This window comes from Canis aureus, chromosome 5, assembly GCF_053574225.1.
Source record: "Canis aureus isolate CA01 chromosome 5, VMU_Caureus_v.1.0, whole genome shotgun sequence".
Classification (NCBI taxonomy): Eukaryota; Metazoa; Chordata; class Mammalia; order Carnivora; family Canidae; genus Canis; species Canis aureus.
Genome location: NC_135615.1, coordinates 65,842,982 through 65,868,299, shown reverse-complemented (window position 1 = coordinate 65,868,299; position 25,318 = coordinate 65,842,982). Strand labels below are relative to the sequence as shown.

Below are 25,318 nucleotides of genomic sequence, written 5' to 3'. Positions count from 1 at the left end.
GGGTGTAGAGATTACTTCTAAATAAAACCTTTATTTATTTTTAAGATTTTATTTGTGAGAGAGAGACAGAGAGAGGCAGAGGCACAGGCAGAAGGAGAAGCCGGCTCCTTGGAAGGAGCCCAATGTGGGACTCAATCCTGGGACCCTAGGATCATGACCTGAGCCAAAGACAGATGCTCAACCACTGAGTGTCTCTTTTTTAAAGAGAGAGAGAGAATACAGATGGTGAGGAGCAGAGGGAGAGTGCTGAACCCATGAAGCTCGACCCCTGACATCATGATCTGAGGTGAAATCAAGAGTTGGACACTTAACTGACTGAACCACCCAGGGACCCCTCAAATCTTTAAAAAAAGAGAAAGGTCTTATTAGGTCTTTGCCTCATGGTCATTTATTTTCTTTCTTTACACTTGTCATGATAGGGACCTCACTACACTCTAAGGCAGCCCATTCTAATCCCTGTAGCTATGATCATTGGAAAGCTCTCCTTCTGGCCTGCCTGTGGTGGAACAGTGTGGAACTTATATGTCACCCATGACTAAGCTATTTTTTTTTCATGACTCAACTATTTTAAATGAGTATTTCTTTTCATTAGATGGAAATTACCCAGGGCAGGGATCACGTTTGACTAACCTACTTTCCTTCTAGTGCATTGAACATAGGCACTCAATAATGTTTAGGAAATAAATTCTAACTCAGTTTCTTGTGATTTTATGATTAACTGGAAGTTGGGCTAAATATTATTTTGCCTGTATTTGAATTAGAAACAGTGTAAATGGGCCTTTGTGGAATAGATAGTCATGATTACGGGTTTTCCCCATTGGTTAAAATGGAAGTAATTCCCCAGTGCTTTCGGACCACAAATACACTTTGAGCATTCATAGCAAATGATCCTGTTAGATAAGAAGAAATCTGTTTTCCTTTTTATTTGTGGACCTCATCCTTCTGAAAGAGCAGCACAAGCTATGAACTTCCTATACTAATCATTTTACTTGTTGTCTTCAAGAAGCTGAAGGAGTAGTTGGGGGATGCCCTTAGGAAAAAACCCTGGGAAACTTTAAGACAAAGAAAACTCAGAAAGTGGTGATCCTATGTACCCAGAGGTATACCCAGGAAGACTTGCCCCCACTGAGAGTGTCTGGATTCATGTGCAGAACTCTCTGGGGTTTTAAAATCCCAGGGTTTTTTTTTTTGTTTTTTTTTTGTTTTTTTTTTTTTTTTTTTTGCAGTATTATGTGGTATACCAGCTGAACATTGCTACAAATCATTCCTTACCAAATGGCTCAGGGTTTGACACTAAGGGCCTGAAAAGGATCCTGGTTGGCAGCCCCTAGTTTGTGCTTAAGGACACTGAGGCTCTAAAGCACCAGTCACTTTCTGAAGGAACACAGATGCCCTCAGGCAGAACCTGAGTCTAGAACTCAAGTTTTTTTACTTAGTCTAAAAATAAAACATTAGAAGAGGCAGAGACTGTTGATTGTGTACTTGGCCACATTTTAAATGTTACAGCCAAGTGGGGGTTGGGAATTAGGCTTTTTTTTTTTTTTCCTTCCTCAAAATCATTTTTCATTTCCTGGTGCTTCCCGCTTCCTGCCATTACTGTAGCTGCTCTAAGCCAGGGTCCCTCAGGACCATGTTCCTGCGAGGCCACCCTGCGTGCCCCTCGGCCGCCCACCCAGTGCGCCCCTCTGGCTTCCAGGCACTTGGCAGCCAGGGCTGATTGATTATGCTCTTCTCCTGGCCTCCTGCTCCACCACCGTTGTCCGAGGACACCCTGTCAGAGCCACCCTCACATGGCCACCCACAGCTGCCTGCAGCCGGCCCCCCGGGTTGCCAGCATTCAGTGCAAGTTTAGCAGATTTCCATCCATTTCCCCCTCATTTGCCCTCCCAAAGGTAGCTCCTCACAGCTGCACCTGCTACCTCCAGGTTCCTTCTGTCCTCCGGTAATAATCGACCACGCTCAACTCAGTAGCCAGCCTGGTGGGTTTTTCCTTTCATCTTGTTCATTGATTCCCCAGCCTCTCAGGCTTCAGCCCTTGCAAGCATCCTCCCTCCCTTCTTTCCACTGCCGGATGAGTTTTGCGAGCACAGCCATTGTGTGTGTATGTGTATGTGTATGTGTGTGCGCAGTGCTTGTGGAGCCCGTTCCTTTCCTGCACCATCCCCAGGCCTTCACCCAGCCCTTCTGCAGTTGCAGTGATTTATGGACTTCTCTGCCTGTATCCATCTTGTCTCCCTGCCAGTCCATTGTTGGCACAGTTGCCAGACGAAGCTTCTTCAAATGCTGCATTTTTGAAGTCAGGCATCCCTGGTCCATCTCAAAAACATCGAATTAGCTCCTCGTTCTCCTAGGAAAGTCTAAACTTTTCAGCTCCTCATTCGGAGCCCACTGTGGGCAGGTGCCTGCTTTCCTTGGCTACTTCTCTCTCTCCTCTATGGGCCGCAGCCCGTGTCATCGGCTTAGTGCTTCCTGGGTCACCCTTGTTCCTCCTAGTCTCAAAGTCTTTAGCTCCTTCCTGGAGCCTTGTCTGCCAGCCATTCTTTTCAGGTCTTTGCTGATGGTCACTGGCTCTCCCACTCTTTCATCTGACGCTCAGTTCACTAAGCAAATATTAAAAAAGACATGCTGTTTTGTGCCTGAGGAGTGGAGTATACAGGGTGTAAGAGAGTCAGGTCTCTGTGGCCAGGAAGCTCACCTATGTCATCTGGACTCTATCTTTCTGTGTTTGTGTCTACTGGATTGGAAGTGTAAAGGCAGAGGCCCAGCCTAATGTATTAAAATTTAAGAATTAAAAAGTCAGCAGCACATGTCCACCCGGCAAGTGTTCTGTACAGGCTGACCTGCCATGAGAGCTGCTAGTCCACCTCCATTAAGACTGCTTGGAATTTCTTATTTACCTGTTTTGGCATTTTTTAAGTTATTAAATTCTGTATATTCCCATTTTAGCCTAGCGTCAGTTGTAACATTAAAATTAAGGTAGAAATCCAGGAACATAAAGTCTTCAGTGAAGTTAAAAGACTTAATTAGATAAGGTTATTTAAGATAGTGATTTCTCATTAGACCGGCCTTGCCTGTATTAACTTTTCTTTTTTTTTTCCTTCAGTCTGCATGAAGAAATCAGTGATTTTTATGAATATATGTCTCCAAGACCGGAGGAGGAGAAGATGCGGATGGAAGTGGTGAACAGGATCGAGAGTGTGATTAAGGAGCTCTGGCCCAGCGCTGACGTGAGTACCTGTGTGGATGGTAGGCTGCTGAGGGTAATGTGCCTGACCACAGGATGGAGAGCATCTCAAGAGTCCTCACACACAGGTCTCTCTGCATCTGAACACTCAGGGTCCAGTTGAATTTTAAACCGTTTTCTCTAGCCTTTAGAATCTGGAGCATCCTAATTTTTTGTGATGAATGGGATGACTTAGTTAAAACTATTTCTTTGCAGTGCTGAATAGCAATACTAGAGGTAACTATATTTAGGAATCATTAGTTTACAGAGAAGACAGAAAGACCAGGCTTTCTTATAGTAGTATGTTCTGGATCTGATGTATGAAAATCCCATAACTGTTTTGTTTCACCCTGCCAGTGTAAATGTTATGTCATTCTTTATAGCTGAATGAAAATGTCAAGTAGGCGTTTCTTGTGTCATTAGAAGTTCAGTTTCTCTGCCTCTCTCTCTCTGTGTGCGACTATCATAAATTAAAAAAAAAAAATAAATAAATAAAATAAAAATAAAATTAAAAAAAAAAAAAAAAAGGAGTTCAGTTTCTTAGGCTAATGCAGGCCTAAGTCTGTTTTCCTTTCTTAACGTTGCTGTTTCCTCCTTTCTGGCTCTTCCTTGTCTCCCTGTGCAGTCCTACCCAGTGAACAGAACCTTGGCCTGAGAATTCCTCTTTGCTTATTTGTGGTTCCTGTTGTTGAAACTAAGTGAATACTTTTTTGGGCCTTTTTTTTTTTTAATGAGAGTCTGTTCTGCAATTCAAAGAAGTTAGAATCCATTACTCTGTGTTAATGGCTTTTCTTGAGACTTTGTTGTAGGATGGTGATGAGGGAGCTGGGGAAGTTCCTTTTGTCCAGTTGGCAAAACAGAAAGGCTTCCAATAAGATACTGTAGGGGAAATGTTGGGGGCGAGGGTGGGGAACTGCTGTTTTATTGAGCAGTTGTGTGGTGACATTGATTCTCCTGTGTGATCCAAATCCATGGCTTTCAGTGGCAGGGGCGTTAGCCGCCCAGGGGTCCCTTGGCAATGTCGGAGACATTTTTGATTATCGTTAACTGGTAAGGTGCTCTTAGCTTATAGTGGGTAGAAGCCAAGGATGTTCCTAAACATCCTACAATGCACAGGACAGCCCCTGGCAGACAGCTGTCTGCTGTGAATGTCGGTCATGCTGGGGTTGAGAAACTCTGATTTAAATTAATCATCCTCCTTTGGAGGTGGGAGGTTTTATCCATATTTTTGTTCCCAGAAGAGAGACATGTAGCTGCGATTCTGTTCCTGGGTCCATCTCATTTCCGAGGCTGAGCATTTTGGTCATTCGCTAGTTTTTACTGCAGTTCCTCACCTACCTCAAGTCTTCCACTGTGCTCACTGGCTGAGATAGGATGGGTCTGGTTTTATGCCTCACCACGATGTTAGGATGCTGTTTTTGTGGAGCTGGTCTGCTGCTGGAGTAGTATGACCCTAACTCAGGGACCCATGAAAAAATTCCTGCTCAGGGAACCAAAATTAAGCCTTTGTTGAACACATCTCTAGCTTATAAGGAACAAGAGTGGCTTAAATATTACTTTTGAAAGTTTTCTATTTCAATCTGTGCATTTGATGTTTTAACCTGGTAAGTTTAAACTATATTCCTACTGTCTGCATATGAGAGCCAGCATCCCATCTCTGCTTCAGGAAAAGGATATTATAAAAAAAAAAAAAAATGCTCTTGTAGTACTAAAAACTACCAACAGAGGGTAGCAAAACCCTGATATTTATCTATAGCATGGTGGCTTTTCATCTGATAGATACTTTAATGTTGTAATGATTTTTTGTATTTCAGGTCCAGATATTTGGAAGTTTTAAAACTGGCCTGTATTTGCCTACTAGGTTAGTACATTTATGAAGCTTTCAGGGGGTTGTGCCTTTTTCTATATTTTGACTATTGAAGGTGGAAGAGTAGAAACAAAATAAATTTATGAAATGAAAATTCACTTTATATTTGAATTACCTTGAGGGTGGAACATCACTTCAGATGATCCTCTCAAACTGACACCTGTATCATCTGGGAGAGATGTAGCAATGGACTCAGATAACAATTTCAGCAATTGACTACTTGCCTGCAGAGAACTGTTCATCTCCATAACTTAACCCACTAATGCAGATGTTGATGTCATATTATGGCAGAACACCTGGCTATACGGTAGAGCTGTGTATACTCTGGAATGCCAGGGCTGTCGTTTCTTTTTAAGAATTCATACTATTAGCAGTTGTTTCAGCATCCTGACCCCAAGCTTCAGGGTATAGACTTCTCTGAGGAAGGCCTCTTACTAGTTTTAATCTTCTTAAATGAGGGCAGTCATGGCCCACTGCCTGGGGCAGGGCAGGCCTTTTGAGGGATGATGAGATTTGCCCAAGGGGTGAATACCTGTTTTCTATAAACTGAAATTTCAGCATGTGTTTGTTTTTGCTTTTATTGTGGTTAAGAAATTTACTGTGAGATTTACTCTTCTAACAAAGTTCTGACTGCACTGTACAGTATGATTTTAACTATAGGCATCCATCATGTTTTTGATTTGAGCTTGATTTGATCTACTTTACCCAAACTTAAAATGTATTGATGTGGAGAGAACCTAGCAATTTCTGTTCTGCCCATTGCTATCATAGGCCTATAAAAGCCATAAAGTATCCAACTGTGAGTTCATGAATGTTTTTCCTTATTTAGATTCTGAGTTTCAACAAAACCCTGAGTCACTCTAAAAAAATTTGATTGAATTTTCTGAATATGTAGTACTTTCACATAGTTCAAATGGAAAGGGTATGACAATAATTACAGTGAAAAGTGCAGACCCCACCTGTGTCCCCTGCTCCTTGGGGGAGGCACTGGTCCCAGTTTCTCGTACATCCTTGCAGGAACATTCTATACACATGAAAGGAAATGTGTATGTGTCTTCTCCCCCTTTCACCCAAGTGGTTGCATCCTACCTGCATTGTTTGCAACTTACTTTTTACATTTAATTATTTAAATCAGAGTTAATCAGTGAATCTCATCCATATAGGCACATCTTAAGTGTTCGAGTTCCAGAAACTTTATGAACAAGAAACGTTCAGTGTTGTTTTTTTGAGGGTTTACTTCTTTCAAAATCACCTTGTTTCCTGAGGCCTGACTTCGTGAAATGACTAGGAGGAGATGGTTGTTAAAAGTCACCAGCCTCCACTTCCCCTCTAAAGACATGTTGGGTCTTCACTAGGCATTGTGACCAGTGGGTTTTAAGTGCACTACTTTGAAGTCTGGAAGCCTGAATGTAAGTGGATACAAGTACAGTTTCTTCTTCAAACAACTTGTGTGTTTGTGTTCTGTGTTCAGTGACATTGATCTTGTGGTATTTGGGAAGTGGGAGAACCTTCCCCTCTGGACCCTGGAAGAAGCCCTGCGGAAACACAAAGTTGCAGATGAGGATTCGGTGAAAGTTCTAGACAAAGCAACAGTAAGTTCTTCCAACATTTCATCACATCTCCAGTTACTTATGCATGAAACTTAAAAATTCAAATTTAATTTTGGTGAGCATAGTTGGCTTCTCACTAAAAGATTCTTTCCTTCCATTAGTGATCACAGTCCTCATATATAAATTTGATCTGTGAAACAAAGGAACTTGTGGTTACATAGTTCTTTAAAAAATAATACTCGGGGGATCCCTGGGTGGCGCAGTGGTTTAGCGCCTGCCTTTGGCCCAGGGCGCGATCCTGGAGACCCGGGATCGAATCCCACATCGGGCTCCCGGTGCGTGGAGCCTGCTCCTCCCTCTGCCTGTGTCTCTGCCTCTCTCTCTCTCTGTGTGTGACTATCATAAATAAATAAAAATAAAAAAAAATAATACTCGGGGATTCCTGGGTGGCTCAGTGGTTTAGTGCCTGCCTTTGGCTCAGGGCGTGATCCTGGAGACTCGGGATTGAGTCCCACGTTGGGCTTCTTGCAGGGAGCCTGCTTCTCCCTCTTCCTGTGTCTCTGCCTCTCTCTCTCTGTTGCTCACAAATAAATAAATAAATAAAAAAACACTCAATTTTATCATGCATAATACTCACTGTAGAGTTTTTAAATATAAAAAAGTTTAGAGGCGCCTGGATGGCTCGGTTGTCTGTGTGCTTCCAGCTCAGGTCATGATCCCAGGGTCCTGGGATCAGCCCCACATGGAGGTCCCTGCTCAGCGGGGAGTCTGCTTCTCCCTCTTCCTCTGCCCTTCACCCTGCTCATGCTCTCTCTCTTTCTCTTTCTCTCTCTCTGTCTCTGTCAGATAAATAAAATCTTTAAAAAGATATTAAGAATAAATAGAAATATGGATATCTATTAAACAGTTAAAAAAAATAAACAGTTTACACAGAAGATGTTGCTCTTCTATCTTTATGTCCTTGAGAAGTTGTATGTACTGTTGAGTCCTGAACAACACGGGGGTCCTGCTACACAGTTGAAAATCCACCTGTAACTTGGGACACCCTAAAGATTACTAGGAGCCTTCTGTTGACTGGAAGGATTACTGATAACATAAACAATTAGCACATATTTTGTATTTATAAGTATTATATACTATATTCTTATAAAGTTAGCTAGAGGAAAGAAAATGTTAAGAAAATCATAAGGAAAATGCACTTACAGCATTGTGTAAAATTGTGTAAAAGTGGAACCACACAGTTTTAACTTGTGTTGTTCAAGGGTCAAATGTAAATTGAAATTTTGTAGATCAAATAACTTGATATTTTAATTCTATCTAGAATGGCCATTAAAGAACCTTCACGGACGCTCATTATAGAAATGAATTTATCTATTTTATAAGTTTGGAGTTTTGGGGGTGCCTGGGTGGCTCAGGTGAAGTGTCTGCCTTAGGCTCAGGTCATGATCCTGGGGTCCTGGGATTGAGCCCTGCATCCGGCTCTCTGCTCAGTGGAGAGTCTGCTTCTCCCTCTTCCTCTGCCTCTCCCCATGCTGACATTCTTTCTCTCTGTCTCTTGCTTGCTTCCTCTCAAATACATAAGTAAAATATTAAAAAAAAAAAAAAAAAAGGTTTGGAATTTTGATGTTAGGTTTTCTTAGAACAAAAGAACTCCTACTATTTCTTATAAAAAGCTATTAATTTGAAAAACCAGTTCTGCACATAGTGTTTGCTGGCCTGAGTTTTCTAATACATGGTGCAAATAGAATAGAGCCTTTAAAAATTTTTTTTAATTTAAGTAATCTCTATAACCAGGCTCAAACTCACAATCCTGAGATCAAGAGTCACGTGCTCTTCTGACTGAGCCAGGTGCCTCAGAGCCTTTTTTCTTTTTTTTCCAATTTAAATTCAATTTAGTTAACGTATACTATAATATTAGTTTTATGTTATTCGTTTCAGGGGTAGAATTTAATGATTCATCAGTTGCACACAACACCCGGTGTTATATCACATGCCCTCCTTAATGCCCATCACCCAGTTATCCCATCCCCCTACCTCTCCTTCAGCAACCGTTATTTTGTTTCCGAGAGTTAAGAATATCTATTGGTTTGCCTTTTTTTTTTTTTAAAGAATTTCTAATATCTCATGTAAATCATTCAGTCATTTTTTTGAGAATAATTCTTATGTCTTCTCTAGGTTGTTTTATGGGCTGTTTGCAAAACTGACCAATAAATACCAGTGAATTATTGTGTTTGACCTAATCTAGCAACTTTCTAATTAGGAACAGTTTGCTGAAAGGCCTGACATTCGTAATTCTTGATGTTACACTGAGTTGGAAACTGTTCTCCAAAGTACAAAATATTGAGAGAGGTTTTTGTTCCTGATTTAAAAACTCTCAACCGGGATCCCTGGGTGGCGCAGCGGTTTGGCGCCTGCCTTTGGCCCAGGGTGCGATCCTGGAGACTCGGGATCAAATCCCACATCAGGCTCCCTGCATGGAACCTGCTTCTCCCTCTGCCTGTGTCTCTGCCTCTCTCTCTCTCTCTCTGTGACTATCATGAGTAGGTAAATAAAATCTTTAAAAAAAAATAAAATATTTCAAAAAAAAAAAAACTCTCAACCAATAGAAATAAAAAAAGTACACTGTATGAAGTTCAATGCTAAATACATAAGTATCTAAAAGGCCAAGTGACTATGGTATGTAGTATTGAGGACACTCAAGAGTTTTTATGTCCTCAGGAGGAGGTCGAGGCCTCAAGTCAAGTAACCTTTCTATCCCGATTGTATTGTTTAATTTGGTTCAAGTATTTTAATTTTGTCTTTCTTCTCTTTCTAGGTACCTATTATTAAATTAACAGATTCTTTTACTGAAGTGAAAGTTGATATCAGCTTTAATGTACAGAATGGCGTGAGAGCAGCTGACCTCATCAAAGATTTTACCAAGGTCAGAGAATTCATAGTGTTTATTCAGTGAGACTGTTAGAAATGGAGTTTTGTTTTGAGATTCTGTTGTGATAGTGTTCTGATTCGCTTTGCTAAACTATTTTTACGGATGTTTTGCCGACAAGTGCTTCTTTTCTGTCCAGTGGCCTGCCTTTCCTTGAATCTGCTTGTAATAATCAGTAATTTATAATGTGATTATAGGGTTCGGAAAGCTCAAGGGTTAGGGTTCGGAAAGCTTTTGAAGAACTTCTTTGCTCTAGATCATTCCTTTTATGGGAGATAAGGGCTGAAATGCTGAGTAATCATTCTTGTCTGCTTTTAATCTCTTAAGAGTTTAGGTTAAAAACTTTTCCAAGGCCCCCCAGTCAGTTGTAAGGTAGTTCCTGCAGATTTCCCTACTTTGTCATGAGGTGATTTAGTATCTATTTTCCTTTGTTAGGTGTTCTTCCAAGACAGGGAAGAATTTTTCAGCATCTTCAGAACATTTACGTGCTTAGACATGTCAGCCTAAGCTGAACATTTTTCGCCTTAAGCTGAACACTGTTAACTGCTTTGGCTCATGTAGAATATCTTTTCTGTCCATTCAGAACAGTACTTTTCTTTATCAGCTCTACAGATTCACCTTTTTCTTTTCTTTGTAAGAAAAAAATTGAGCTACTTTATCATGTTGTAAACATTAGATTCTCCTAGAAATGTGCAGAGTATAGGAAAACAGAGAAAGAAAGAGATTATCCATTATCCTACTCTTTTGGAGGTGTTGAGTATGTGTAAATTTTTTTCTCCCAGAAAAGAAATCTTTTTAAAATTGAGAACGATATGCATGATAGTTTATTAATATCAAAGGAAAACAAAAGATACCTTATGCTTAGATCAGTTTCATGGGACTTGCCATCACCAACCTTTCTTTTTGGCTTGTTTATCCCCTTGAAATTTTTTTTTTTTTTTTCCCCTTGAAATTTTTAACAAACAGAATAGCATGCTATGTACACATCGTCTCATACTTTTTGGAGGTTTTCTTTTACTTACTTATTTATTTATTTATTATTTATTATTATTATTTTTTTATGGAGGTTTTCATATCAGCACAGACAGGTTTCCTTCATTCTTTTCATTGATGACATAACAGTCCTTTCTCAGAAGATACCATGCTTTGTGTAGCTCTCCCCTGGTGATGTTTCTAGGGTTTTTTTACTATTACAGAAAGTGCTTAAAAGAGCATCCTTCTATATGTGCATCTTTCTTTACACTTGTAAAATTGTTGGAAGATTCTGGAAGTGGAGTTTCAGGGTCAAAGAGTATAATACAGATCAGATTCTTTTGGAAATTTACCTTATTGTTCTTTAAAGAGACCATCTGTTTATGGCTTCAGCCATAATGTTTAAAAATGATTATTTCTCCATAGATTTGTTATTCCTCAGGCTTGCTTGCTTTGACATGATTTGCAAAAGTATAGACTTTTTACTTTCTTATGGAAACAGAATGTGTTCATTCTAGATGTCAAGAACAAACTAGAAATTACTAGTAATTCTCCCACTCCTAGGTAATGACTATTAAGACTTCTCTCTAGATGTTGGGTCTGCTGTGTTTCCTCAGCATCCTTAGCCTAGGGCCTGGCTTGTGGAGAATACTTTTTTTTTTTTTTTTTTTTTTTGTGGAGAATACTTAATGAGTACATGCATGAATGAAAGATGGACTCACACTGGCCCATGTTTGCCAGCTTGGGTGTTCTCACCGATCTCTGTAAATCGTGGAAGGTGAGTCTGTGTGTGGTCATCTGCCCACAGGGAAGACAGCAGGCAGGAAAGTTCCTGGGCTGTGCACAGTCATCTGAAGGACCCTGATCTACTTGGTGGAGTGCCACCTAAGAAAAAGGATTCCTTAAAATCCCACTGATTTAGTGCTTTACGGGTTGAGAATTTGTCCTGTACTCTGTTACCTGTTTACAGGTGAATAGCATATGGTAATGGCCGTAAAGAAGTGTCATCAAAAATATATCGCTGGTGTTTCTGTCCCATGGTGAGTGCTAGGATGCCATGGTTTATGTCTACATGTTGTAGATTTTTAGATGTGAGGAGAAAATCTTTAATTACTGATAACTTACACTTTTTTTTCTATCTTGCTCTTAAAATAGAAAATTAAATGTATTGGATATCTCCACTAAAGTTTGTAATGTTAGGACCAGCTTATGCTCCTGTTAATGCTTATTAGCACAATTACTGAAATAGGGATTCACTGAAAATATAATTTTCTTTTTTCAGAAATATCCTGTATTACCATACTTGGTTTTAGTATTGAAGCAATTCTTATTACAGAGGGACCTTAATGAAGTATTTACAGGTGGAATTGGTTCTTATAGTCTCTTTTTAATGGCAGTCAGTTTCCTTCAGGTAAGTTGTTTGATTATACCATGTTTAGTGTACACTAAAATAAAATTTTTAAAAATCAATTCAGAATCATTTTGGAAAAAATTTAAGTCAAGCTCTAATTGGAATACTTCCTTTAATTACTTATGACTTTTCTCTTTAAGCTGAGTACCTGTTTATAATTTAACAAATAAGTATTTTTAAATCCCAGGAAAGAATATTTTTAATCTCATACGTTCTAGTAGTTTTGAGAATTTTCACTCAAATTTTGACACGCATAGGTATGACATGATTTTCATAAGATAAATAGTAGTATAAATGCCAAAAATAAGAATATCTTTTAAGCAACTAATCCTGGAAGTTCAGCTGGAATTGAAGTCTGCTATCTGGGTAGAATGAGTTTGAAGTCTTAATATTGTCTTGAATGTGTTTATGAAGCACGGTGTTGCCAGCTGCCTGACTCTGCTCATCAGAATGACTTCCCTGGTGTGTTGGACCTCATCAGCCATGTCAGCATCCTGGGGCATCTTAATCAAAATCATAATAGTACTGTTTTTATAGAAGTTAGGATGTCACTTATTATCCCCACCTTGATAATTTAGAGAAAATCCAATATAATTTCTTTTTTTTTTTTTTTTCCTGGTTTTAGTTACATCCCAGGGAAGATGCTTGCATCCCCAATACAAACTATGGTGTTCTCTTAATAGAATTTTTTGAATTATATGGACGACACTTCAATTATTTAAAGACTGGCATCCGGATAAAGGATGGTGGTTCATATGTGGCCAAAGATGAAGTACAGAAAAATATGCTCGATGGCTACAGGCCATCGATGCTTTATATTGAAGATCCTTTACAACCAGGTATTGAAATTAGGTAAATTTGTGGGCATTCAAAGAAAGGGCACTGTCAGTATTGTCCTTTTACAAACTCTCTTTAGAGGAGGGACACTTGGCTGGCTCATTCGTTGGAGCGTGTGACTCTTGATCCTCGGGGTTGTGAGTTCGGGCCTGAGGTTGGAGGTGTAGAGATTACTTAAATAAATACATAAATCTTAAAAAAAAAAAAAAAAAAAAAAAAAACCACCTCTTTCTTTAGATGAAGAATGAAACTTCTAATTGTACTTACTCTTTTTCATCAAAATATTTTGTAAGAAAACATATGAAAGCACACACATGCCAGAAAAACATACCGCATACTTCTGGGGAGTTGGGAGTAGAGTCCATTTGACCCCGAGAGGCAAAGGAGCAAAGGTGTTAGCTGTTGGATGGATTTGGGCCCGTCTCCAGTTTGAAGGTCATTGTGTTTTCTTGTGTCCTCGTTGCCCCTGAGTCCAGCCAGTTGTCAACCAGGGTTTCAGTGAGGTTTCTGAAGTCCTCCAAGGCAGTGAGCATGGTAATAAGCCAGCTCAGAAAGGATGAGTGAAAGGGTTCAGAGAGACCATTTATTTTCTTTTTGGGCCCCCTTCTTTCCTCTTTTATTTTTTTTAATTTTTTTTTCTTTCCTCTTTTAATTTTATGTCTCCCTATGCCTTTCCCCAGCTTCCCATTGGCGTTAAAGGGAACAGCAGAGCCCTTCCTTGCTTTTAGGGGGTTATGTTTGTTTGCTTGTACCCTAGTTTCCCTGAGCAATATTGTTTCTTGCTGTAATTGTAAAATATTTAAATTCTATGTTACCAGACTTGAAAGGAGATGCTTTGAGTCATTTGCTTAACTGTTAACTTTGAAAATGGATAAGGAAAGGGAGTTATGAAAGAGAGTAGTTGTCTAGGGCTCTTTGCAGGCTTATTGTGCCATATTACAAACATTGATAGTTCGGCATGTTTATTCATTGTGGAAATTTTTATCGAGTGGCTTCTCTACATAAAGGGCACAACGATTTTCACCAAGATGGTCCTTGCTCTTCAGGAGCTCATAATTTCATGCCAGAAATTTTCTATTCAGGTAGCTAATAGAAACAAAAGATAGGGATGTCTCATTTTTTTGGTTTCACTCGTAGGAGACTGGGCAGGCAGTTAACTCCCTTTGTTTGCGTGACTGTGTGTGGGATAGTCCCTGTTGGGCCAAGATTCATTTAGACAATTTATATGCTATGACGTACTTACTGCATGGTACACATGTTCAGAGCCTGGGGAGTCGTGGGGATGACTGCCTGCCCAGACTCTCTGTGCAACTGTAGCAGGAAAGTAATTGCCCTTGTTCTTCCAGAAGAGGGCCCATGAGCATTTAGTTCTCATTAAGCAGTGGTCATGCCTACGCTCATCCATATGTGTTTCTTTTAAAGGTAATGATGTTGGAAGGAGTTCATATGGGGCCATGCAGGTGAAACAGGCCTTTGATTATGCCTATGTTGTGTTGAGTCATGCTGTATCACCAATAGCCAAGTATTATCCCAACAACGAAACGGAGAGGTAAAGGCTTCACTTACTTCAGCCTGTTGGGTCAGAATTGCGTGTGGCTTCTTGTCTCCAAATTAACATACCCCCTCTCTTTTCTTTAAATGCATGCAGCATATTAGGCAGAATAATTAGAGTAACGGACGAAGTTGCCACGTACAGGGATTGGATATCAAAGCAGTGGGGCTTGCAGAGCGGGCCCGAGCCCTCGTGCAATGGTAAGTCTCTCCTTGATCGATCGACCGAGCATCAGCGGCTTTTCTGTGTTGTGTGCGTTTAATGGGAAGAAACGTTTTCCAATCTTTTGCCACTCTTTCAGGAAATGGTGTTACCTTGATAGTAGATACTCAGCAGTTAGATAAATGTAATAATAATCTATCTGAAGAAAATGAAGCCCTTGGAAAATGTAGAAGTAAAACTTCGGAATCTCTTAGTAAACACTCTTCAAACTCTTCATCAGGTCCAGTGTCTTCCTCTTCTGCCACACAGTCCAGCTCTAGTGATGTCGTAAGTATGAGGACATGGCTTTTCTGAACCTACACCCTGAGGAGTTCTCTTGGGGGGGTAACTATGTATAGAGGGGCTAGGCCTAACTCTTTTCTCATTTGTTACTGGGAAATTTTAGTGACTGCACTGATTGTACATGTCTCTAACACTGGGTTAAAAATTTCAAGCATACAACAAAAATGAAAGAATTTTAGTGAGCATCCATATATATCACCATCAGATTTTACCATTAACCTGTTGCTTGCTTATCCTATAGCTAGCCATTCACCCATCCCTGTGTCTGCTAATTCATCTTATTCTTCGAAACATTTCAAAGTAAATTACAGGCATCAGTGCACTTCCTCCAAAGTATTGCAATGTGCTCCTCATTAAGCAGGGTTCATTAACCAGGGTTCAGTATTTAGTTTTTCCTTTTGATATAAAATTGAAATACAAGGAAATCTTAGTGATGCATCACTAAATTTTAACAACTGTGTGCATGTGTGTAACCCCAACAAGATATAGACTGTTACCTTCATCCCAGAGAAGTCCTTCATGATGCTTTCCCGTCAGTCCCGAATTCTACCCCAGAGGTAACCACTGTTATGATTTTCTGATGCCTACAGGTTAGTTTTGCCTGTTCCAGAATTTCACATAAGTGGACTTAGTATGCATAACCTTTTGCATAAGGTTTCTTCCACTCAATAATGTTTTTGAGCTTCTTGATTGAAGTTTTAAAGATTGAGATATATAATTCACGTATCATAAAGTTCACTATTTTAGAATGTGCAGTCAAGTGGTTTTCAGTGTCTTCACGTTGTTACGCAGCCATCATCACTGTCTGAGTCCCAGGACTCCAGAAAGAAACCTATTAGCAGACCTTAACAAGTCCTCATTCCCCAAGGCCCCTGGCAGCCTCGCTTTTGCTGTCTGTCTGACCCTAGTCCTGATGAATTTTTAGTGTAAGGTATACCTGCAGTTATTTTTCCTTATCAGGGTTGATTTTGAGTTTACTTAATTGAGAAATAACATAGGCTTACCGTTATTTGAATTTTGACTTTATTAAGTGTATGACATAAAGAGTAATCTATGGAAGGAACATAATTTTATGTTGTTGATGATGACCATGTGTCATAATGGAGTCCTCATTTGGCACAATCTAGCTGTATGCCTTTTTGATTCCTAGAGCAGAGCTATGGTAGAGGACATAACTGAGCTAGATGTCACAGACACAGCGGGGCAGGAATAGTGATGGCCTCAAGAGGGAGCTGGAAGGGCCTAAGAGCTTGTACCTCTGAGACGCTGGGTAGAGTGTAACAGTGAAGGGTAGACCTGAAGGGAGATGTAGCCCAGTCATGGCCCTGGTAGCTCAGAAACAGGTGGGGCTCGGCCCATTGTCTCTAGGAACTCCTTAACCATGTGGGGTGTCTGGTTGGAGGGCTCACTGATTAGTTATCACAGACTTGGAGAAATCGAGCCCTTTGAGCCAATCCTTTCGGTTTTGATTGAGTCAGGGACCAAGGGTCTTTGCCATGCTCTTCCACTGTACCATGGTTCATTTCCTGTATATAGATGTGCAGATAAACTTGGACCTCCATGAGCCCCGTCAAGGCCAATGAACAAGGTCCGGGCATGGGCAATAGATGTAACAACGAACAGAGACCTATGGCTTTGAAAGCCACTTTGAATGTTTGGAGGAAAATTTGTGAAGGAAAGCTTAAGCAGTTAATTTTATAAATTCCTTGGGGTGCTTCCTTTAACTCCCAGATGTTTAAATTTAGTCCAGAGAGTACTTAGGTGAAGTTGTTTTCCCTTTCTTGATACTGAATTTCTAAATTATTAATATGTCACATTATAACTCATGTGACTTGTGTTAGGATTCCGATGCGACACCATGCAAAACCCCGAAACAGCTGCTCTGCCGTCCATCCACTGGGAACCGAGTAGGGTCACAAGATGTGTCCTTGGAGTCCTCTCAGGCAGTTGGGAAAATGCAGAGCACCCAAACCAGTAACACCTCCAACAGCACCAACAAATCTCAGGTGTGTGGAATGTGTGTTTTGATAGTATTCAATACAAAATATTTACAATTTCTTACACATGAATATGTATACATACATACATGGGTTTGAAGAAAACTCTGGGTTTAAAGAACAAACCTGTTTTTTCTAAGAGGTTCCAAAGCACAGTGATTCTAGTAACAGGATGTCCTGGAGATTGTTATGAGACACCATTGTAACCTAAACCTTTGTGGGAATTTAATGATTGGTCCTTATCAGGTGTCCCAGCCAAACCCACCTGATTACAGATTCAGCATTTAAAAAAATCTCATTGAGTGGATCCCTGGGTGGCGCAGCGGTTTGGCGCCTGCCTTTGGCCCAGGGCGCGATCCTGGAGACCCGGGATCGAATCCCACGTCAGGCTCCCGGTGCATGGAGCCTGCTTCTCCCTCTACCTGTGTCTCTGCCCCTCTCTCTCTCTGTGTGACTATCATAAATAATAAAAAAATAAAAATAAAAATAAAAAAATCTCATTGAGTTCTAAAAAGATTCAGTTGTCTTTGAATTAAGCTCACATGAAGCTTGGTGCATGACCTCATGGCAACATTGTATGTATCTGCAAGTAACAGATCCTTGTTTATGTTTTAATGTTCAGTATTCAGTTGCTTTATTGAAATGATCAGGAAGTGAGTGGTCCACCATGGTTAGCCGATTCGTATCAGCTTTGACTTGAAAAGGCCACAGAGAATACTCTGTTTTCAGTTTTATGGTTGCCTAAAATTTTCTTAATCATGAATAATGAATCAAAACGAGGAAAGAAGCCATTTCGTACTAGGCTCTGACTCTCAGACCCCGCAGAAGGCCTCTTGGCAGTAGAGATGGTCTCTTAATGTTGTTGGTCACCTCGTGTCTGACTTGACTCGCAGAATCCACTTTACCTATACAGCTTTCGTCAGGTGCACCACACACAGATCCATTTAGAAATGACAACGAAAGGGACAGAGAAGGGGAAGGAGCAGCGAGTCATGATGACCCCTGACCTGGCAGCGCACCTGTGGGTTTAGGCACTTCTTCCAGTAATGCCATTTATTATGTGGTACACTGGTGCATAGGTTCCTTGAAAAAAGTTTTACATTCCATGTCCTCTGTTAAGTCAAGGCAGTATTCCAATATTTCCATTAAAAAAGAATGGAAAAGTTTTAGAGCTCAAGAGGGTGAACCCCTGGGGCATTGTTTTCTGCCTGCCAGATAAGTCAGCATATTCCTAGTTTTGCGGGGTCCCCAAGTGAGGTTTTATCAAGCGCTCTGTTGCATCCACAATACTAATGTCTCTTTGACCACTCTCTTTCTCTGCAGCATGGATCAGCAAGGCTCTTTCGTTCTTCCAGCAAAGGCTTCCAAGGTACAACTCAAACAAGCCATGGTTCCTTGATGACAAACAAACAGCATCAAGGCAAATCAAATAATCAGTATTACCATGGCAAAAAGAGGAAACACAAGAGGGATGCCCCCCTCTCAGACCTTTGTAGATAGTCGGCATCGTACGATGGACTGTCTTCTGTGTGCAATGATCTCATGCTCAGGACAGTTGGATAGGGACTCCTGGCATTCGGGAGCCTTACACTGTTCAGACTCTGATTTAGCAACTGCGTTTTTTCCCAGCTCGCCACGGAATGGATCATGAAGACTGACAACTGCAAAAACAAAAAGCAAGCAAAAAAGAGGGAAAAAAAAAAAGGCTGCTCATTTGATAAGTCCTATGCTACAACAGGGTCATTTTAAGATTTAAAGCTTGAATGTAAAATAAATCTATTTCTCATTGGCTTTATGCAGAGTTCTAGGGGATAGTATTCAGTGTGGGTAGGGTGATAGAAACAAAAATCGATTTCAGAGGATGGGGTGGGGAAAGAAAACAAAACTATCTCATAGGAAGTCCAGACTCCAAAGGGGAAAGTGATCTGTGCATGTTTTCTTTTTTTTTTTTTTTAATATTTTTGCATATATTTACCATTTTATTGTGTGTATATATAGATGACCATATAGGAAATTGATATTTGTAATAGTGGATTTGTTAATACTTTTTACATAACATTACTGTTTAAATTGTAAACAGATTTTTCTCAGGATTAGTTTGAAAAATAATCTGACTTGTCATCTTAACATCCATATATAGGGAAGTGATTAGTTCTATTACTCAATTTGTTTTCCTCAGCATTGAAATGACTTACTAGAACCCTTGTGACCTGCTGCAAAAATTTTTCCTCTCTAAAGAAAAGGTTTATGGTGGCAAATGATGTTTTATTTTGTAAAAAAAAAAAAAAAAAAGAAAAGAAAAAAAGGAAAAAAGGAAAAAAGGAAAAAAAAAAGAAAAAAATGTACTATGTACTTTTGTGTAAACACTGAAAAATCTCTAGTCCTCTCTAAGAATTACCTTGCAACTGTTTTCTATAGTGCTGTCGTCTTGGGCAATGGGCAATTACATGACTTTGTGTTTGTTTCCTTTGCAGTCTTTTGTTTTGTTTTGTTTTTCTTCCTAATAGGAAAAAAAAAAAAAAAAAGCCACCCGCGTCCAGTCCCATTCCTGTTGCAGTGAATCCCCGAGTTCCACAGACTTTGCATGCTGGCTCTTCTAACCCTGCGTGCTGTGTGTGCTTGTTTTCTCATCTCTTATTCTTTTTTAAATTCATGCTTAACTACTGTGGGAGAGAATAACTGTAAACAGCTTTAATTAAATCATACTTATAAAAAACTATTTTCTTATACTCCACTTTATGCTTTTGGTATTGTTGATCTTTAAAAATTAAATGGTCTTTGATAATGGATCTATTTTGTATTGCCTTATTAAGACCAAATACTTCTTGTCATCCCATTCTTTATCCTCTCCTTCCATGGAATTGTTATCTTTAATTAAAACTTTTTAAAACATTGGCTTGTTTCAATCATACTGTAAATTTTGGTTATGGTCAGCTTTGAGCGCAAATGAGATGTATAATTCTGTTATCCATCACGTGTTGAGTTTGAAACTCGGGAATATTGAATATAATAGGATGTAAGTGACATTTCTGAAAATGCTTTCTTTCAATGTGAAAGCTCTTATGTTTTAGCATCAGTGTGTGTGGCTCTGTTAATTATAGCCATTTCTGAAATGAGATTCTTTTTATATACATATATATATATACACACACACACACATATATATATATACACACATATAAAGTACTATTGGCTTTTAGGAATTTCTTTTGTATACATTTATGAAATACTGAAGACCAATCAGATCATTAATGGACACTTAGTGCAACTTTTTATAAAGAAAATAATGCTAAAGTAAGATCAAAACTGATGTCATCACTGAAATTAACAGTTTTCAATATGTTCGTATTTTAATTCACAACAGAAAAATATGTTCCACAACTGGAAACTCCTAATACTTGTGTAAACCGTGGAAAATTTTAAATGTGATGTTATTTTGACAATGTTTTAAATTTTCGAGTCACATTTTATTCTGATTAGAATTTTTATCAAGATGTTGAGCTTTTGTTCTTTGAAACTAGTTTGTCATAACATATTGTGCATAATCACAGTATTTATTTCTAGGACTATTGCGAACGTGTAGACTGATGTTTACCGCTAAGGGAACAATTATTTATAAAATAATATTAAATCCAGTATTAGCTGCCTATTTCAGACACTTAATACTTGCAGAGATCCATTGTTACATTTACCACACTGAAGTTCTTTTTTGTTGTTTTGTTTTGTTTTGTTTCAAGAATCACCCTCATTGTTGAAAGTAAATGTACTCTTAGGGTGCAGATATTAGCGTTCCAATAAGCATGTGATTATATTAAGGTGGTGGTAGCGGGAAGATAATCTTGATTCCATTGGGAATCTTAGGTTTTCGTAAATTTATTGGGAAAATAGTTTTTCCTGTACTGCTGAAGTTTCTTTTTGGTAAACAGTATCTTTCTAAAAGAAAAAGCATGAAGGAGAAATTGAGGTGTGTACATATCCTCAAATGACCAGCATTGTATTCGTGAATACTGTGTATCTTGCAATGAACAGTGTGGAAGCTGTTCATTTTTCAATCTGAAGTAAAAATACTTTCAAGAACATCTAGTTTGCCTGCTCATTTGTTTTTGTACATTTCATCTCTGTATTTGACTCCTGTCTTTTTTCTTTTTTGAGTTCCAACACTTTCTATAAAGATTTTGTGAATATATCAGAAACGTGTCATTTAAATATTACAGTCCATCCATATTCATGAGTCATAACCTTCCTTTGCTCGTACTTATAGAACGGGACCTTACAAATGCTGCCTCGCTGTGGCGACATTTCCTCTGGCAGTCATATAATTGTGCCTGGTTGGTGTCGAAGCTCCTTGAAGAGTCATAAAAAACATTTCAGTACTGGTTTTAGAAGTGCTGTTGGGTCGTGGACGTGTCAGCACCAAACCTGAGTGGTTAGGTTTTGATGATGAAGGTAAAAATGCATTTCTGCCCTCGAGTTTTAAGGTGTCCACCGAAGGTGACTGGTTTTTAGTGTCTTTGTCTTGTTTGGAGATGTTGGATGTGGTTTTCAAATCTAGCTTTGATCTTGGGATCTCCCGGTTTTATGTGGCATTGCCTTCCAAGCTTCAACAGCTGATCATACTATTTTTTTGTCCTAACTTCAGTGTGTTTTACCTTTACTTGCATTTTGAGCCCGTCATTCAAACTTGGGTTCTTTGCTTTATGGCTCCAGATAGCCCTGGGTTTAAAGTCTTCACAGGGTAAAAACATACGTGCTAGGGAGAGCATTACTAATAGTCCTTTTTTTTCCTCTAAAGTCTTGTACCTCCAAGTGTTTTCTCATTCCCTCCCCCGCGTCCTGGTAAGTGTGAGCTGTGTTTGTCTTAAACTATGGACTGGTGTCTGGGGTTTCCAGAGCTATAGGTGGGCCAGGAGAGGCCACGGTGAGCTGCAGACCCTCTTGCTTCTGCACTGTCCTCAATGCAAAGACCTCTCCATTGGCTAGGATGTAGTTACCAAGGTTACTCTGTAGAAATCTCTAGAAGTCACCATTATCAGGTATTACTGATAAATTGTGTTGATATTCGTACTGTTCATGGCTATGTGTCTGTTTTATTTTAATGTTGACATACGGTTTGAAACTGTTCGGTTCCTTCAGTTAAAACATGCTGTTGATTTCGTAACGTCTCAGTCACAAACTGGGAATGTTGATTAGGGGATCAGTTGCTTCTCAGTTAACTTTTCAAAAATTAAGTGGTAACATATAATAAAGACATTCCCGATTTTGCTGTGATAAATACGGAAGCGTTAAATTAACGATCAGAAAAGTGTATTCCTATCCATCAGTTCTTGCTCTCCAAGCTCATTAAACTGCTTTGATTAGCGGTGAGCAACATCTTCATCAACTATTTCGTCAGCAAAGTATTCCATAAATGGCTCTATTGAGCTTAATTGAGTAGAAAGTTATACTTAATAGTCCCTCTTTATTCTAGTTTTCACCAGTGGCATAATTCATGTAGCGAAATACTTAGAGAATGATGTAGCATCACAGTGGAAACAAAGATATGTAAAAGCTGTTCCTTGGAAAAGTGTCTGTCTCGTGCCTCAGCTTCTGAACTTCAAGACTATTTTGCCAATACATTTATGGGCGGAGAAAATGTTACAAGAACAAATTTATAATATGCCACGTGATATTTAACATAACTAAGAGACAAGTCTGATTTTACCATGGAAGTTACTTGTGTGACTCAAAAACGATGTAACCCAAGAGGCCAACTTTTCTCTACCATCTTCTTGGGAGCTGTTTTAACTTGACGCCTTGGGCAACTGTTTTTTTTTTTTTTAATCAAAGATAATGACCTAAAGATCTGTATAAATCAAATGTTGACAGAATTATTAACCTGGAGAATTCTCCAAGTATAAGCTCTGCTGATCTATTTGATGCCCAGAATTAAATATTTACCTAAGAGCAGTTTTTAGTTCATATGCTGCTAATGTTTGTTTTACTCTTACGCAGGTTTTGTGATTTTAAGTGTTTGGCCTTTACATTTTCTACTTAAGTATATGCCTTATTAAATGTAACCTAGTCCATAGTCTGCTAGGCAGGAAGAGGTAACGCTGTAGGAGAGATTGAGACAGAGAGAGGGAGAGAGGAGAGAACGCATCCCATTTGTAGTTAGGAACTTGAGGTATCTCCTGGGTTTACTGAAAGGGATGTTAGCCACATCACTAAGAACAGACGATAACAGGCAATCTCTTAATTTGTGTATTTCAGCACAAGTGTTTATTTTGCATTTCAGTGTAAGTCCTTGTGCTTCTATACGGCCTTGGCTACTTGTTGCAGAAGCTTCCATGTGGCTACAAGGCCAGGGCTCCGCTAAGGAGACAGTCTGGATGAATTTGTTAGGAGTGGTGTTCAACCTTAAAGATGCTGTAGTAATGACAGATTACGAAGTATCACAAGCTGGTCATTACCAGGATCGTGGGGTGGGGTGGGTGGGGGAGACAGGCCTAGGAGAAGCATGATCTAAATCAGTAACTTGGTGAAGCTAATTTAGCCCTCACCTCTCATGGATGAGTCAGCCGTACCTTCTGAAGGGAGTGAGATTACTGGTCATTAGCCAGATTTTTTAGAATTTAAATTTATCTCACCTCTCCATTTGGGTTCTGTGCAGTCCATGGCTGTTCCCTACATCGTTTCTTAATTACCTTTTATATGTGGTTACAGTTTCTCCTAGTCCTGTCTCTTGGTCCCTAAAAACCGCAATCTCTAAAATTTAAGATCCCTCTCTGATTTTTATATATTTAAATGTAAAGGAGTCACTTAAAAAAAAAAAAAAGTCTTTCCAAAGTCCTGTAATCTGAAAATAATCCGAAGATTTATGACAAGTATCAGAGTCTTCACTGCACTCACCACTAAAAAACACTGTCTTACCGCATGGTATGAATAGTGAAAGTGTAGTTTCTGGATATAAAATGTGAAGGGCAATTGAGGTAAACATTTTTTAGTGGAATATACATAGATGTATATATTTAGAAGTCTGGTGAGCTAGTGTTTGTTTGTAATAACTTTTTCATTTATTTCCTTCTTTGATTAGCATTGCCTTCTGTGTTAAGAAATGCGGACTCCTGTGAGGTGCTGGAGGTTTGAATCATCTTGAAAGCTTTCCAATCTTGTCTAGTTACCGCTGCAGAGGCACTAAGGAATTTACCAGAAAAAGAGATTTGATACAAATGATATATGAAATCTCGACATTTCCTGAGGTCATATCCTGGGCACCAGTTATCAATACTATGAATGAATTGCACACCTGGAAGCTTTTTTTTTTTTTTTTTTTTTTTTTTTTTTTTTTTTTAAGCTAATGACACTTTCTTCAAAGATGTCAATTGTTTGCCTCGAAAATTTTATAAATTGCATTTCTACGCACATCTGCCCCCAGGGATTACCATTGGGCTTATTATTCATAATCTGCGATTCAATAAAGGCTTTGTGCTTTCATTTATCTTCAGAACCTCTGGTTTGAACCTTTATGTAAAACTTGAGTGGCTATTAAAAAAATTATCTTGTAATTCTAAAGGTGGCCCTCTTAAAACTGATGAGAGGTTTTTTTTTTTTTCCTGTACGTAGCATTTCTGTGCGTTTTTAGCCTTTTTAAAGCCAGTAGTGGAGTGGGAGATGCTGTATTTCTCTTGCCCGGGTCCTAGCCAACGATAATAGCCTTTGCTTCCTCCGTAGCCACTGCGGGAATGAAACCAATCCCCTATAGTCTGTTATTCCCAAATACCATCCTAGTTCTATCCTTTGCTTTAATGCAAAGGGTTATGCTTGCCATCCTAAGAAGTTGAAATACTTGACCATAGGTTTTGTGGATCGACAAGTTGTGCACACTGTTACAATAGAATAATGAAAATGGTTCTCCAAAGAACAGAGAAGCTGAGTTCATAACCAAGTGCAACCAGAGCATGTTTTCCTGAGGGAGGAGTGGCAGTCCTAGGACTTGGACGGATGGTGCTTGCCTGGAACCCAGCTGAGTGGTAGTGAAGAAAACCCTGGATAGTTTGCTTCAAGATCATCACAAGCCGAGTTGGAGGGAAGAGTAGCTCAGCAGTTTATAGACAACTGGCTGGTAAAGCCAGCCTGCCCCTCTGGCCTGGTCTCTTACTTCTTGCATATTGACTGGAAATGTTATTAAAAAAAAAAAAAAAAGGTACAATCAAAATATCCTGTTAGCATTCCAGAAGTTTCTTAAACAGTAAAATAGAGAACGAACTGAATATACAAGATAATTTTGTCCATCTGCCCAGACACAGTGAATTTACTTAAATTTCTCAACTAATTGTGAAGAAGTGTAAATAATACCTAAATATCTAAATGAAGGGATCTGGTTGCCCTTTACCCTCTCATCTCACCTAGCTCCCCAGAGCCAACCACTTTCATATTTTGGGATGTAGCTGCCTAGATTTTTTTTTAATGCATTTACATTCATAAACACCTGCACATACAT

General features: G+C 39.3%; 1 protein-coding gene across 4 annotated transcripts in view; it reads left to right on the top strand.

Annotated features, from left to right (window-relative positions):
- TENT4B (terminal nucleotidyltransferase 4B) overlaps positions 1 to 24,325 on the top strand; it is a 78,859-nt gene extending 54,534 nt beyond the window's left edge. The window contains exons 2-13 of one of the 4 annotated variants that reach the window (XM_077898487.1): positions 3,104 to 3,227; positions 5,038 to 5,084; positions 6,562 to 6,682; positions 9,456 to 9,563; positions 11,821 to 11,949; positions 12,575 to 12,788; positions 14,209 to 14,335; positions 14,435 to 14,538; positions 14,640 to 14,827; positions 16,684 to 16,848; positions 18,163 to 18,208; positions 23,912 to 24,325. In XM_077898487.1, the coding sequence (XP_077754613.1) occupies positions 3,104 to 3,227; positions 5,038 to 5,084; positions 6,562 to 6,682; positions 9,456 to 9,563; positions 11,821 to 11,949; positions 12,575 to 12,788; positions 14,209 to 14,335; positions 14,435 to 14,538; positions 14,640 to 14,827; positions 16,684 to 16,848; positions 18,163 to 18,208; positions 23,912 to 23,964 (1,426 nt within the window). In that variant the 3' untranslated portion in view covers positions 23,965 to 24,325. Of the gene's footprint in view, positions 1 to 3,103; positions 3,228 to 5,037; positions 5,085 to 6,561; positions 6,683 to 9,455; positions 9,564 to 11,820; positions 11,950 to 12,574; positions 12,789 to 14,208; positions 14,336 to 14,434; positions 14,539 to 14,639; positions 14,828 to 16,683; positions 16,849 to 18,162; positions 20,919 to 23,911 lie in introns of those variants that run through there. The other 3 variants (XM_077898488.1, XM_077898490.1, XM_077898486.1) reach the window with 3 other exon arrangements.
- The last annotated feature ends 993 nt before the right edge of the window (positions 24,326 to 25,318 follow it).